This window comes from Stomoxys calcitrans, chromosome 2 (genome assembly GCF_963082655.1).
Source record: "Stomoxys calcitrans chromosome 2, idStoCalc2.1, whole genome shotgun sequence".
Classification (NCBI taxonomy): Eukaryota; Metazoa; Arthropoda; class Insecta; order Diptera; family Muscidae; genus Stomoxys; species Stomoxys calcitrans.
In genome coordinates, this window is record NC_081553.1 from 95,839,962 (window position 1) to 95,857,302 (window position 17,341).

The 17,341-nt window shown below is 36.7% G+C and overlaps 1 protein-coding gene across 6 annotated transcripts in view; it reads right to left on the bottom strand.

Moving 5' to 3' along the window:
• The window catches only part of LOC106095789 (oxysterol-binding protein-related protein 8), a 115,002-nt gene that overhangs the window by 63,380 nt on the left and 34,281 nt on the right, over nt 1-17,341 (bottom strand). For 4 of the 6 annotated variants that reach the window (XM_013263143.2, XM_013263142.2, XM_013263146.2 and 1 more), the window contains exon 3: nt 1,887-1,991. The exons of the other annotated variants lie outside the window; for them this stretch is intronic. In XM_013263143.2, the coding sequence (XP_013118597.2) occupies nt 1,887-1,991 (105 nt within the window). The remainder of the gene's footprint in view (nt 1-1,886; nt 1,992-17,341) is intronic. 6 annotated transcript variants of the gene reach the window in all.

Genomic DNA, 17,341 nt, shown 5'->3' on the forward strand with positions numbered 1-17,341 from the left:
ACTTTACGGAAAGTAAACTAGTCATCAGGGTAATAACAACTAGGACAGTAAAGTCGCGGACAGTCTTGAGGTGTAAGATGGCGCGTAAGATGTAAGATGGTAAGGTCACGGACAGTCTTGAGGTGTAAAATGGCACAATTCGCATTGTTTGGCTGCCGGGCCTTAGCGGAATAAGTAAAGGCCAGAGGCGTGGGCGTTGAACGCTTATGTAACACTGTGAAACAGCAAAACGGGCGGAAGGACGACGAAAATTTTATGGGGAGATCCGAATCGTAAGAAGACGAGGTTATTACTGAAAAGAAGTAAGGAGGTCATTATTGCTTTCGGTATCATAACGGGACATATAGGACTACGAGCTCACTAAAAAACGATGCGGACAGGAAACTTAGTTAAGTGCGTGGGCGTCGAATGCTCATGTAGCGCTTTGGAACAGCAAAAGGGGCGATAGGACGACGAAAACCCTATGGGGAGAACCGGATCGTGAGAAGGCAAGGCTATTACTGAAAGGAAGTAAAAAGGAGATCAGCATAGCTTTCGGTGTCATAACGGGACGAGCTCACTTATGCAGAATCGGTGCAGCAATTGATAGCATGTGTAAGGCTTCCGGGGAGAATGATGAGACGTTGGAGCGTAGCCTCCGGCACTTCTGTGGAGACGCAATACCTAGGGGCTAGGAATGGAGAACAAATAAGAATTTTGTTAGTAGCCCGGTCTCCCGAGTTAGTTTTTTTCAAGATTAGTTTTTAGTATTAAGAGCGAACAGCAAGCCAATTATTGGCTTAGGTGTATGTCAATAGTGCATGGAGCGGAACAATATATCAACCTAACCTAATTTAACCAAGGTTTGAAGCGCCGTCCTCCAGACCACAACACCATATAGCATAATAGGTCTAACAACAGCAGTATATACCCAATGCATGACACGCGTTTGAAGCGCCGTCCACCAGACCACAACACCATATAGTATAATAGGTCTGACAACTGCAGTTTATACCCAATGCATAACACGCGGTCTAAATCCTCAACTTTTTCCAATGGCTCTCTTGCAGGTGTATAGGGCAAGAGTTGCCTTTCTTGCCCTTTCCAAAAATTTGGATCTGAAGTTTAATATCTTGTCCAGCATAACACACAGGTATTTTGCGCTTTCAGTATATGGAACATTCTCTCATCATTGTTAATAATGACAAAAATTGATTTCATTTTGCGTAATTTCTCCAAAAAGGAGTGAGTCGATCTAATGACCATGAGAAAGAACATCACCAGAAATTGAAGGATTTACTGAAAAGAAATTGTCAGACAACAGATGGATTTGATCAAGGAAAACACGCCTACGGCATACGTTTCTAGGGTGGCTAATGTAATTGTTAGTACCGAAGTGTTGCTCTCTAACCTCCCGTCTGTCGGACCCACAGTTCATAGCCTAGTAGTTTTCCTTTCTTTCCAATACTACTGCCATCTGTAGGTCGAGGTGAATCTCTCTTGAGTGACAGGCTATAACATTTTACAATATCTATAACATATACCAACAAAACTTGTCAAATTAAAACAAAAAAATAAAGGACCACCTTAGTCAAAACCAATTACATAATTCTGAAGAAAAGTGTGGGTGAAAATTCCGTATAAGTGTATACGAGTATACAAAAACTGTGAACTTGTTATTCAGGTGCTTGAGGTGATTTATAAAGGTTTAAAATTGTAGAATTTTGAGATTTTTTTGTGGAAATTGCTTCTTGTGAATGTGATTGGGTGAAGGAGGTTATTAGTTAGGTAGTGACACTTAGGCTACAAAATAAACAACTAGGGCAAATATATATGTATACGTATATTGGAAATATTTAGATAATTACAGTTTGGAAAAAGAAAGTACAAATGGGAAATATCTTCACCTGGAGATGATGGACCCGGACTGTAGCTTAAACTATCGGTTGATGACAATTTGGGCAAGTGGGCAGTTTTTAAAGATGACCGTCTCATGAATTTGAATTCAAAAGCTAAATTGATATAAATGTTGTTTTCATTTATTGATAAAAATTCTAGTTTTTTTTTGAGATACGTATTAAGTTAGCATACATTTTTTCGACATCAAACAAACGAGCAACAACAATAGAAAAAGAGGACAATTTTTTTCTTTTTGTAAAAACACAATTGCTAAAGACATAACAAAACAAAAATTATAATAAATATACAAAGAAAGTCAATAAAAATCTAATACAAATAAAAGAAGGTTGAAGAAACCAAAAAAAAGAACAAACTAATATATTTCCCACAACAACAAAATCTGCCCATGAACTGGGAGGGAAAAAGGTAAACAAGATTTTTGATTAGTATATGTCTTTGCTTTTTTTTTATTCCGGCTTTTAAGCAAACTCTTCCGGCATGAAATTTCGGCGCAAATATCAAACTATTAAAGCAACCAATCACTGTTATCCTTAAAAAAACGTCGTTGACATCCGCTATCAAAGGAAATTGTTCAATCAAAATGTTATGGGGTCATATCGCCTAAATGTGCTACAACTGATTGATGCTGATGTTAGACTTAGTGGAGAGAAAAGGTCAAGGTAATTTGTTTTGGAAGTGTAAAATTGGATGTTACCCTTTTGCAAATTCAACATTGTAAGTGTTTTTTCAAATATGCAGATACTTTTGTGCACCTGACACTTTGTATTGAACAAAGAGATCTAAAGGATTCACAAGCTTAAAAAATATAGAAAAGAACAAATTTAGGAAGTCATAATAAAACCTACCAGGCACAAGCACACATAAAATTTGGCCCAGTACAGGAACTAAGAATTACCCTTCAGTTCATTATTGCATCAATTAGCCTTTTGTCATATATCTGTTGCCAGTTTTGTTTAAAAAATATGCATATGAATTAACATTTTGATATTTAGAGTCCTTAGGATGGTTTATTCGATTAAATTTGTGACAACACCGATTTTTATACAAGTGAAATACTTAATTTTAAAAGTATTTGTGGATGGATATACCTAGGAAACTGTGGATTGTGGTATTAAATAGACGGTCAATATTACACACTGACATCAGTACAAAATTGCCAGGACCTCCTTCAGATTGTAACGTTGCAGGCTGGAATCGGAGTCGATTCACAATAATATATTGGGTTGCCCAAAAAGTAATTGCGATTTTTTTAAAAGAAAGTAAATGCATTTTTAATAAAACTTAGAATGAACTTTAATCAAATATACTTTTTTTACACTTTTTTTCTAAAGCAAGCTAAAAGTAACAGCTGATAACTGACAGAAGAAAAATGCAATTACAGAGTCACAAGCTGTGAAAAAATTTGTCAACGCCGGCTATATGAAGAATCCGCAATTACTTTTTGGGCAACCCAATTATTTGGGGTTCCGCATGTACCGAAATTTGCATGTACTGAAATTTCGTTTGGAGCAGCATTTGATTGGGTCAAGAAGGAAGATATTCCTTCTCAATCAATAGCGAACGCATGAATACCAAAGAATCCATAGGCTCCGGTTGCCTCGAAAATCTCAGCAAGCCTATATTAGTTGTGCACTGCGGATTCAAGAAATACTAAAGGTGTAAGAAGCGGTTTGTCGAAGAATCTAAGGATGACCCGCCTGTTGTCCGTGAAGACTAGTTTGAGGAACTGTCATTGACATCGCTTAAGTTTGGCGGATTAAAGGAAACGAAAAATCCCCCCTAGCTCGATCAAAAGTGGTAAGATGGGACCCGTGTGATTGGGCCATTTAGCTGTTGATGTTGTTAGAGCCGGCGCATAGGACCTATCACCACGAAAAGGTAACAGCCATTGGTTATTTAAACGCGCCAACAAATCGCTTTGCTATATCGAGTATCGCAGGCACTCAGTATTTAAACAAGAGCCGTTGCCGGCCGGCCTCTCGATGAGACGATACAGCTCATCGTCCGCAATTGCAGTTGCAGCAACCCCGTATACGAAGCATTCCACTATCCGCAACCTGTGATTCTGTTGATGGCGATGAGCACCACACAAATCGGAGCTCAGAGTTCCAACCCGTGTGGAGCTCAAAGTCATCCCGTGCCGGGAGGTCATTCGGTTGAATTAGGTTCAAAGTGTGCGCTAGCTTCAAAATAGGAATCTCAGAATGTACTTCGATAGCAACAGCTAATGAAGTATCCAGCACCGCGAGAACAAGTTGTGCCACTGCTGTTCTCTTTGCACTTGAAAGCCTAAGGAAACTCGTAATGAAGATCAAACGAAACCTTTGAGAGTGAACTGTTGCTGGACACAGACCATGAGATTTATGCGTAGAAATTCTTGTCCGATTACGGCAGATTAATCCACATCATTTTAAAGCTGCTTTGGTAGTACTAAACGACCAACTGATGGCAGGGGATTGACGTTCTTCTTATATAGGAGCTATATGTGAATGTAGGCAGGGTTGGCGATCTTAGAATATCTGGATTAAAAAAGCTAATAGTGCGGGGAATGCGAGACAAAATGCCTGTATTCAAGCAAAGAGTAATCTTAATTTGACAATGTCCGTCCGTCTGTGTAATCACACTACAACCATAAAAAGTTGAGATATTAAGTTGAAATTTTCCACAGATTCGTATTTTGTTCATACACAGGTTATAGGTACATTTGGATATAGCTGCCATATAGACCGATCTGCCGATTTTAGGTGTTAAGCCCATAACAGTCGCAGTTCTTGTTTCATTTCGTTGCAATTTGGAACTGAGAGTTGCAGTAGGACTCGCGATATTCGGTTTGAATATGGTCCATATGGGACCATTTTAAGATATAACTTCCATATATACCGATCTCCGATTTTAGAGGCTTGAGCCCATTAAAGGCGCATTTATTACCAGATTTCGATGAAATATGGAACAAATATGGTCCACATAGGACCATATATCGATATAGCTGCCATATAGACCGATCTGCCGACTTTGGGCCCATAATTTCGATTTCGTTGAAATTTGGAACAGAGAGTTGCAGTAGGACTCTTGATATCTGGTTTGAATATGGTCCATATGGGACCATAAAGGACACAGAGGACTACGGGCTCACTTATGCAAAATCGGTGCGGGAAGTGATAGAATGTGTAGGACATGCGGGGAAGATGATGAGACGTTGGAGCATTTCCTATGTCATTTCCCGGCTTTCGCGGCTAATGGACACTGGCACTTAGGTGGGGACACAATATCGAACAAAAACCAACTAAGGGGCGTGGTACGGAAAACAATTAGCGAGTTTGAGGGCACCAGGGAATTCCTGATTTTCTTTTTCGATGTTACTTTTTAGTATTTAGAGGGCACAACAAGCTGATTACTAGTTTAGGTGTATTTCCATAGGATTAAAATCCGCACCCTCTTTTCAACCTTACCCCATCTCGAATCAAATTTCAAACAATGAGTAGTACTACGCCCTTGATGCCCGAACCAAATATGGTCCAGATAGGATCATATTTCGATTTAGGTGCCAAATAGACCGATTTGCCCATTTATCACTCAATTCCGCTGAAATTTTAAAGAGTAAGTTGCAGTAGACCGCCCCAAATCGGAAACGAATATGATACTGATCGGATTATATGTACATATAGCTGCCCTATAGACCGATTTGCCTATTAAGGATCTTAAGCCCATAACTGCTGCGTTTATTAATCAATTTCGTTGAAATTGCGAATAGTGAGCTGTATTAGGTTTCCCACCATGTAAATACAAATTCCATTAAGGAACAGGGGCAAATTTCTCACATATCACTGAGTGCTGTCCGATTCAAGTTTTTAAGCTTAATGCTTCATTTTAACTTCATCCAAGCGGCGTGCCGCAGTACGGCACCTCTTTGTGGAGAAGTTTTTAAAGGGTTTTTCAATAAGAGCTTTAAAAAAGTTTTTTTTCTAAATAGAACAAAAACGGTTTTGCATATTAATAAAATCCTTTCTTCCTGTGAAAGTACATTCGATGCCATTATGTATGGAACTCGATTTACTTTGCATGGCCACCATGGGCACCGTTGCAGAAGTCCAGAAGCTGAACCCAATCTTCGACAGTTTTCAAGTATAAATCGGCCGATATTGCTGCAATTTCATCTTCGGTATTGGTACAAAGATCGTCAATCGTCGCTGGCTTGTTGGCAGAGATCATGAACTTGACGTAGCCCCACAGGAAATAGTCTAACGGCATTAAATCGCACGACCCAGGCGGCCAATCGATTGGACCATTTCGTGACATAACACGTTCTCCAAACTTGGTTTCCAATAAATTGATTGTGACATTCGCTGTGTGGCTTGTGGCGACGTCCGGTTAGAACCACATGTCCTCCAAGTTCATATCATCCACAATATTTTGTTATCATTGATTTGTAGCGATTTCCATTGACAGTAAGGTGCCGGTCTTGATCATCACGGAAGAAGTACGGCCTAATGACGCCGCCGGCCCATAAACCTCACCAAAACGTCATTTTTTTCGGGATGCAATGATGACTCATGGAGTACGTGTGAATTGCTGTCTGACCAATAACGCATACTCTGCTTATTGACGAAACCATTCAGCCAGAAATGAGCCTCATCGTAGCGATCTTAACGTTGAGACCACTAACTCCGAATTTCGTTAGAAAATTTTAATTATTTCGAATGGTTGTTGGCTCTTGTATCTTTCCATCATGAAATGACAAACCTTACTGAAGAGAAATGTCAAAAGCGCGGCAAAAAATATAGCGTGGTTTGCTGTCCCAATCGGTTTACTTTTGTAGCGTCCCTTTTGAATGGCTGCCATACCAGATGGTACAGTACCTCATATATGTAGCCAGCATTAGGAGGGAGGGGATAACTACCGCTGAAAAATTCTTTACGATGTTCTTACCACGATCCGAACCTATGCGTTCAACCTCTGCACTACGGTGGCCTCCTGCTATAGCTGCCATATAAACCGATCTTGGATCTTTACTTCTTGAGCCTCTCGAGCGCCCAATTCTTAACCGATTTGAATGCACTTTGCGTTGTTTTGACTTCCAACAGCTGTGCTAAGTAGCGTTCAAATCGGTTCATAGCTTGATATAGCTGCCATAGAAACCGATCTTAAGGTTTGATTTCTTGAGCCTCTAGAAATCGCAATTACTACCTGATTTGGATGAAATTTTCCACGTAAAGCTAATGGTTGCATACCTCATAAAGCTTCCATATACATCGATCACCCAATTTAATTTCTTGAGCCTATAGAGGGCTCAATTAATTTCCGATTTGGTTGAAATTTCGCCCGTGGAGTTTTGTTTCGAATTTCAAAATACACGCTAAGTATGCACTAAATCTGGGTTATAGCTTATATAGCTCTCATATAAACCGATAGCCAGATTTGACTCTTGACCCTCAATACAACTACCAAATTTCCCATGAACATTCCAGTGAAGATCAGGGGATACTTCTCCCATATCAATATCAATACCTCATAAATGTAGCCAGCATAAGTAAGGTTGTACATTTTTCTGATGTTCACGCCGGACTTTGAACTCAGGAGTTTGGCTTCATAGCCGGACATGCTTTCCTCTGCGCCACGGTGGTCTCTATAGTGCGCAATTAATATTTGGCTGATATTATGAACGTGATATTTTTGTATGACTTCTAACAGCCATGACAAGTACGATGTATATCGGTCCATAATAGAGTTCTTATATATTTGCAAAAGTCATTTAAAGAACCTATTCCATGCGATCCATGGTGGAGGGTATTCAAGATTAGGCCCGGCCGAATTAAACGCGTTTTTACTATGTACTTGTTTAATAAGAGTTCTCTAATCGCCAACAGCAGATCATTTGACTAGAAATTCACAATTTGTGTCTTCAAATTACTCATTTCTTTCCCTATGAAACATGGACAACTTAAAGCCTCTACATTATAAAATAAATCTGTCATTTCCATAGAAATTCAAAATGGAAACTTAGCATTTAACTAACTAACCGAATTGTTTTAAACAAGTTGAGGCTAATGCTGCCAACAAAAAGCAAAAGAAGATGTCATTAAGTCCAGCTAACCACCAATCCTGACTTTTCAATCATCTGCCAGTCCAATCCTTCTTCCCAGCCCATAGAATAAAAGATTTAAAAAAAATCTCACTGAACTATTACTAAAATGAACAATGATGATGGATTCCATGAGGTCAGAAGTGACTGATTTTCTTACGCAAACCCATTAATATTCATTCAGCCTCCCCACACCCAACTCAATCGTGGCCATCACTTTGCTTATACAGCAACAAAAACAAATGCAATTCGCAACTCAATGATAATGATGATTGGGTGCCACTTCGCTCGCATGGCCAGCCAATAAATGTAACGATATCCACTGAAAGGCATTACCGCAAAAAGACAAACTGCAGCAGTCTTTAAAAAAAGTATTGATTTTTAATTAAAAGTTTAAGTTTCACCCCATGCGCAACCAATTGGATTTCTCAATTAAAAATTGTAAATAAGCTAAAACAAACAAAAAACGAGGTGAAAAGTTGGTGGTTAACCCTAAGCTGACATTTGAACTCTAATACAAGGGTGATAAGAAGAAATAGCAATCCAAGTAAACAAAGGGAAAATGATGCAACAAATGGAATGTGCCTTGAAGGCAAGAAAATAGCATAAAAACACAAAGTTAGAGGGATAGATATCTAAAATGGCCTAAAAGGCCATGTTCTACAACTGCTACTACGCTAAGCTCAAGAAATTCTTTAAATAGCAAACAAAGGGAAATGACATGCAAATTGACAATATTTCAAATGACATTAAATCGAAAAATTCTCTAAAATTTGATTTTCATAGAAAATTTTGTTCAAATTTATACACAATTTTTAAAAAGAAAAGCCAAAAACGTTCACTCTTGCGTAATACATAGGCGAGCTATGGGTGGCACAACTGCAATGAGCCTAATCAAATCATCTGCCCACTAGGCAAAAACGGTTTGCAGGAATCCATATTACTTATGAATCAGTAGTAGTAGTGCAATAGTAGAAGAAAGCATTTTGAGTTTCAAACGTTGGCTCTATTGGTAATTCCACTTAAAAGCTCATCAAGAAAAATGTAAAGACCTAAAAGTTCAAAATCTTTACTGAAAACCAGCGAAAAAGGTCTTAAGTTCGACCGGGCCGAATCTTGGGTACCCACTATTATGGGCTCAGCGAAAAATACACACATATGAACTCAGTTAATATCTGGGTTAGTTCAAAGGGGTTGGAAGTCATAACAAAACACTATTTGCAAAATTTTAAACAAATCGGAAAAAAATTGCGGTTTGTAGGGGCTCAAGAAGTCAAATCGGGAGATCGGTTTATATAGGAGCTATATCAGATTATAGACCGATTTTAACCGCACTTTGCACAATTGTTGGAAGTCAAAACAAAACACTGCATGCTCAATTTCAGCCAAATTGGACAAAAATTGTGCCTTCCAGGGACTCAAGAAGTCAAATCTGGAGATCGGTTTATATGGGAGCCATATCAGATTATAGACCGATTTAAACCGTACTTTGCACAGTTGTTGAAAGTCATAAGAAAACACTACATGCTCAATTTCAGCCAAATTGGACAAACATTACGGCTTCCTGAGGCTCAAGAAGTCAAATCGGGAGATCGGTTTATATGGGAGCTATATCAGGTTATATACCAACTTAAACCGTACTTTGCACAGTTGTTGAAAGTCATAAGAAAACACTACATGCTTAATTTCAGCCAAATTGGACAAAAATTGCGGCTTACTGAGGCTCAAGAAGTCAAATCGGGAGATCGGTTTATATGGAAACTATATCAACCTATAGACCAATATGGCCAAAACAGAACACCGCATGCAAAATTTCAGCCAAAAAATTCGGCTTTCAGGTGCTCAAGAAGTAAAATCTGAAGATCGGTTTATATGGGAGCTATATCTAAATCTGAACCGATATGGCCCATTTGCAATCCCCAACGACCTACATCAATATTAAGTATATGTGCAAAATTTGAAGGGGCTAGCTTTATGCGTTCGACCGCTATCGTGATTTCGACAGACGGACAGACATGGTAGATTGAATCAGAATGTCGAGAGAATCCAGAATATATAAACTTTATGGGGTCGCTGATTAATATTTCCAGGTGTTACAAATGGAATGACTAGTTGCGGCATTGTCTATTTGGTTAGATTAATAAACTGTCCCATGACATAACAATAAAGAATAAAGTGAACGAGTTCGTTCAGTTAAATTTGTTTTGTGGTCTTTTTTGTCAATCTCATCCATCAGTGAGAGGCCTGACTTCATTATTTCAGTTCACTGACCTAGTTCGCTCAGTCAGTTCACTAGTGCTATAGTATTGTTTTTTTTTTCAATGTCATTCATCAAAGTCACCTTTCATCTCACTTAACCAAATTAGTAGTTCATAAGTTCAGTGCGCTGTTTTTGAACACGTCAGCTAAGCTAAGCTGGGACAATCCTGTGATAAGTTTCAACGTATAGAGCCCACATCTTTGCAGAAGGGCCAAGAAAATCTTGAAAATAGCTTAGTCGTATCAATACCTGTCTGTTTACTGCAAAAACTGCCTAACAGAACGGAGCGATCTCGACAAAGTCCAGTATACGAAAGTAATCTTGAAAACCCATACATACAAGTAGGCAAACCTAATGGTCTGAACATTAACTCAGCAATGCCGTTGATTAAAATAACCGCTTATTACAGCTCACTGAACTAGTTCGTTTAATAACTTTAGTAATTTAGTTCGTTCTATGGTCTGTATTTGCCAATGTCGTTCATTGAAGTCATATCTGATTTTAGCTCACTAAATTATTTCGTTCAGTAAGATGTTCAAGTTCAGTTGGTTCAGTGATCTATTTTTTGTTCTTTATGTTCATCTGTCGGTCACCTTAACGTTCACAAAAGAAAAGAAGATTGCTGAATACAAAGAGCTAGTTTTCCTTAAATGAAAGATCTCTATAAACGACTAAATGCAGTACTTGGGAGTGATCTTGAATATTAAACTGAACCGAGATATCCAGTCATACGACTGAGCTAGACCTGCGGGGCTGACCAATATTTTGACAATGCCGTTCTATAAAGTCACCATTCATTTCAGTTCAGTTCTCTCTTTTTTTAGAAACAAATAGTTCGATCACTTGTCTCACTTCAGCTGATTTCAGCTTACTGAAGTATATCCATCGGTCATGTCAGAGCATAAGTAAAGCAGTACTATCTTCAGACTCGATATGATGAACTTCGATGGAGAAGAAGTGGAACATAACATTTTAGTACTTTTTGAGTCTTTTCTCATTATAATCGGCGGATGAGAACCGCACCAACTAGGACATTTCTAGCAACTCTAATGATAGATATACATATTAAACAGAGGCAGCGGCTGTGAGACTTAAGGCATTGGTATAGAATGGCAGAGGAACACTCTAACGGTGAATAATCGAGGTAAGGGTGTAGGAACCCTTTAATTACTAGGCTCATGGCTTTACCATCGTACCTGCACAGGATATGTGCGTTTACGGATTTTTGCCGACTGGGCGATCCTCACACACCTGACTCGGATTTGGATGTCAGATTCAAAGAGACCTTTTATTAAGAAACAAATGGTCAAGTTTTTTGGGGAGCTGTTTTGAGGATGGGGCGTCCTCTAGACTCTTGGGCCAAATAATAACATATGATTCATACTCTTATTTTAGAGATAGTTTATTTGAGTCGCTTACTGTTTCATTCATCCTGCATGTGTTTTTGAAAGAGATTTTTGGGGGTGAGACGACTCCCAGTTACTTAGTCCCTAATATTAATATCAGATTGGAACTCTACTAAATAAATTATTTTTTTTTTAACTTCTACTCCGATAAAGTTTCTCTAAAACCACCCTTATATAACAACTTCATCACTGAGCACCAACAATTCGCACATAAATATATATACATATTTTATAAAGTCACATGGGATATACTAAGAAACGCATTATTGCGTTAGTTACCCACATGTTCGCTCGCATGAGTCACGCAATGGCCTATAAAATATACAGCGTGCAGTGTAAGGAAACGTGCCGAATATACGAATATATTTGCTGCTGAACCATACACATTTCGTATTCGCCTTTTTTGTTCTCCCTCCACTCCTTCGGTCAATGTCAAAGGAGGAGTTGAATGGGATAGGACCATGTTAGCGGTCATTCTTAAGGGGGTCTTAATTAATTGTCATCACATTGCTGTGTCAACAAAACAAAAAATTCTGCGTATTTGCTGTGAAATGTGTGTGTGTGTCTAAAGAAAACAAGAAAAATTAAACACAAAATTCCAACGCATATTTAATCGAAATGTTGATAAAAGGAGTAATTAAAAGGACATAATTAAGGAAGTGGCAGTAGATGGGGAGAAAAATACAAGGATTTCTAAAACGTGAATAATAAGGGTTGCTGCACACATACTAAGATATATGTAGGTTAATCATAAATTTGTACGTGGTAGGTTTGGGATAATTCATCAATTGTTATCGATATTTATGGCATTAAGTAAGAGTTATCACTATATCAAATGGCATCGATACATCTCTATATTTATCGAGCTTTATCGATATTTATCGATCACCATCGATATTTATCGCACGCCACTAAGCGTTATCAATATTTATCGAATGCTATTAATATAAGGTCTTATATAACATTCGATAGGATCGAATGGAATTTTTTCGATTTCAAGTATTCGGCTTCTCTTATGATATGATATTTATCGAAACTTTTAAATAGAGTAACGATTAACATGTACAATTACAGAAACTGGCACTCATCCATGTTATCGATATTTCTCTATGTTATCGATGTTTATCAATGTAATCGATATTTATCAATGTTATCGATATTTAGCAAACGGTTTTTAAAAATATTTCACAATATCGATGTTAATCGATCATTATCGATATTAATCGTATGCCTCTGCGCGTATCGAATGCTATTGATATAAAAGCTTATGGAACATTCGATAGGTGCTTTTGGAACTTTTTACATTTCGAATCTCCGGCTTCTTTTATGATATTATATTTATCGAAACTTTTAAAAGAGGCTAAAAATTAAAATGAATAATTACAGAAAGTCCCACTCATCCGTGTTATCGCTATTTCTCAATGTTATCGATATATAGCAAATTATTTTTATAAATATTTCACAGTACCGATATTTATCAATTATTATCGATGTTTGTCGTAAACCACTGAGTGTTATAATTATTTTTCGAAAGCTATTAATATAAGATCTTATGGAAAATACGATAGAAACTTATGGAACGTTTTCGATTTCGATTCTTCTGCTTCCTTTATGATACGATATTTATCCAAGCTTTTAAAGAAGAGTAATAATTGGCATGAACAACTACAAAAACTGGCACTCATCCGTGTTATAGATGTTTCCCTACGTTATCGTTATTTCTCAATGTTATAAATAACTCTCAATGATCGATATTTAGCAAATGGTTCTTATAAATATTTCATAATATCGATATTTATCGTATGACACTGAGCGTATCGAATGCTATTGATGCATCGAATACTATTGAGCGTATCGAATGCTATTGAGCGTATCGAATGCTATTGACATGACAAATTATCATCTGTGTTATCGATATTTTTCAAAGATCTCAATACTTAGCAAATTCTAATGGATTTTACAAATATTTTACAATATCGAATGTCGCAATATAAATAAATCGGTACCAAGCATTTACTGTGTTTCATTTTAGTACTATATAGTGCAAATCACGATAAATTGTTTCTCATTATCTGTTATTGCATGTTATCGATAACTTACCAGCACAACTTTGTACAACTGAAATTTTGTCCAGAACATTTGACTTGCACTGGATAGTACTAAAATAAAACACAACAATTATCGTTATATCTTGAATGTTGTCTACATTTATCCAATGTAATCAATATTTAACGAACGAACGAACGTCGATATTTATCAAAGGCTATCTTGAATCGAATGAGATATCTTTGATATCATAGAAATATCCCCCGTTCCCTAATGGAATGTTCATGGGAAATTCAGTAGTAGTATAATTATCTTGAAGTGAATAATACGTTGTTGCACATATAAAAGTCTTTGATTGATCCTATAATATGTACGAGTTTGAGTTGATTTGTTATATTTATCGAAGGTTATCGACATTTATCAAAATCTAATATTAATTATTATTAATTTCACTTTGTTTTCGACATACATATATCGATAGAAATGTTAACGCAATGTCCCGAAGATTGTTTTCATGTATCGTACGATATTTATCGATATTTTGCGAATTCCTTTGATATCAGAATTATCGAAATACTTATTGAGTTGTTGAAGAGGCACTATATAAGCGAGTGATAGGTTTTATTTTAACATATTGTTTTACGTCTTAAATTGTCCATATACATAATTGCTGGCTTTTTCTCGACTGTTATCGATATTTATCTACTCATCGATGTGTCGAATGCTATCTATTTTCATGAAAAAATTAACAACATTCATCAATTTATCGATATGTATCGAAATTTATAGACATTTATCGAAATCAATCGAAAATTACCGAAATTTTTTGAAAATTATCGACATATATCAAAAATTGTCGAAAATTATCGACATTTATCGAAATTGATCGACATTTATCGAAAATTATCGAAAAGTACCGACATTTATCGAAAATTATCGATTTTTATTGAAAATTATCTACATTTATAGAAAATTATCAACATTACGTAATCGTTTGTTATGTAATCCTTTCCAGACGAGTTATGTAACATCGAAACATATCGATAAGTCTGATTTAAACTTCTTTCCAGCCAGTGATGGGCAAAAATACTCTCACTATTAAACGTTACTATGTGCGTACACAAGAAAATAATCCCAAGCCAGCCCATGGGCTTACAGATATTTGCAAAAGTGTTAGTGTGTTCGCCATTGATTTAATTCGGGCTCATAAATTTAAAAAAAAAAACTCAGCTACTTCTAGGCCTTGTTCCACAGACATTTTGTAGTACATAAAGCCGAGTTTGTGTTATTACCATTTTATCAATAAACCTATTTAGCTCAGAAAATTAAAGAACGTTCTACTATATCAATCCACAAGGTCTATGACTGCCTGTATAATACGAAGTCATAATTAATTTATTTTATAAATAGAAAATGTGATGTATGTTTACAGCAATTAATTTTATTTCAAGGCTATTAAAATATATAAAAAATTTTATTTCACCTAAAAAAAAATACTGGTTTGCAAGACGATGATATCATAGCTTCAAGAGCTTATCGCATTTTTATTAGCATGCGCGCAAATAAGAAACAGATGTAAAATTGAGGTTTAACACATCATATGCGAACTTTTAAGATTTATAAACGATAATGCAAAAATATGACATAGCCACAAGTTATTTTTGAATAAAGCTAAAATTCGAAAAATCCAAGGACAAGGACAAACTGACACAACTTATGTTCGAAGGGTGTCTATAGAATACCTATGAAACTTGCGCTTTGAGACTTCAATAGGAAATTAAAAAAGGAAAATATTTCGACCACCCTCATATACTGTAACAAAAATCTTTAAAAGCAAATAATGAGGGAAATCAAAACGCCATACCAGTTTTTTAAACACATTAATTACATATAATTAGAAATATTTGCCTTTGCCCTCTATAAGCCACATGCCATGGCTTGAATCTCTTACAGAATCCTCTACCCAACACAGACCAACATTTCCCTTAGCTTAACTTCCAAGAAGATTCTTTATGTTTTGCTACTTCCCAGAAGCCAAATTTGCGTGCACCGAAATCCAAATGGTTAGACTTGCTTAACTCTGACGATAAGGACGACACATTATGGTGGAAAAAAAAGAAAACAATAATTTTGAAGAAACACGTACTACGGGTAAGTATTTCAATAAAGGCGAATAAAACAAAGCAAATGCCTCTGGATTAAAGCGACATGGAAATTTCATTTGCGTAAAAACAATTTCACACACATTCGCTTTCTTCTTTCTTTCCCTCCCGCCAGCTTGGCTCTCGCTCTTGCTCTCTCAACGTCCTTTGAGAATGTTTTGCTTCGCTTACTTGCCAAAGTTTTCGCATCTGAAGAATTTTTATTTTGTTTTCGGTTCGTTTCGGTTTTTTTGTCGTTGTTGTAGTTGTTGATAGGAAACCCCATGAAAACATGTGGGTTTTTGAGGGCCTATTTATAATGGAAACAAGCGATGTGATTTTTTTCTCGTCGTCACAACAAAGTTTTATTTCATTTTATTACTGTTAACAAAAGTTACGGCTCATGGGCCACATTTGACATAAACTTCAGTCATGGAATTCGAGTGGAAAAATTCGCATCAAATGAAAACAAAAGAAACTAAATAAGAGAAAAGAAAAGGGGGAAAAGGAGAAAAATGTAGAGGACGTACCCCCATGTCTTCCACCAGATGGGGAAATGTTATTTTTTAAGTAATTTAATTAAGAAATAAGAAAAAATAAGTAAATATGCATTAATGGCTATAAATGAATGAGCGGGAGCTCCGTATTCAATACAACTCTGTAGTAAACATCTCTATTGTGAATGATTACAACATAAGTCAGCTGATTTCCGGCATTGCGTGAAAACAATCAAATAAAACTTTATTAGTAGATGAATAAGTAAGGAAACCAAGACCATGCCAATAGTTTAGACTTTATTAAATTTTGGACAACTGCAAGGGTACAGCTACTAGATCATTTAAAGTTTATTTCTTATAAACGACATTAGATGTGATTCCAATGTTATTTGTAACATAGCAAATGTGGGCGGATTCTATCGCCTTGGTCGCCTCAGTAGCCAAGTGTTCGAAATTAGTTAGTACCAGTGCGGGAGTCTTAGGTTCGATTTTATCCACCAGAGGCCTGGTCTGTCGCTACAGTGGTATCACAATGGACTTAAATTGTCTAAGTGAGGCTGTTTAGAAAATAGGCCGACACTCTTACCTAACATAACCTAAATCAGGACTTGCCTAACTTTAGAGGGATGTCAAGATCGCATTGGGCATCAGTTTTAGACCGACAATAACAAGGCTTCACATAAAAGCAACTTGTTAACTTTCATTTATACACAAATCGCGGGTACAGCCTTGGATGCTTGTGAAATTGCACTTCAGCTGGGTCCATTAGCCGTAATACACTTTAGTACCCCAAAAGACACTCCGTTTATAAATAAGTTTGTCATCATGTTAAAGGGGAACGCCCCACCCGAAGGAGCATTTAGACCTACCGGGACAATATTGGACTCAAATGAATGGAAGTTAGAGGTAAAATATTGAATTTGATTTTAAAATGTAAGGAAAAGTAATCGAAAGACAAATAAAGCATGAAGATAATCCGAATATTTTTTATGATAGGTAAAATAATTTTGGCA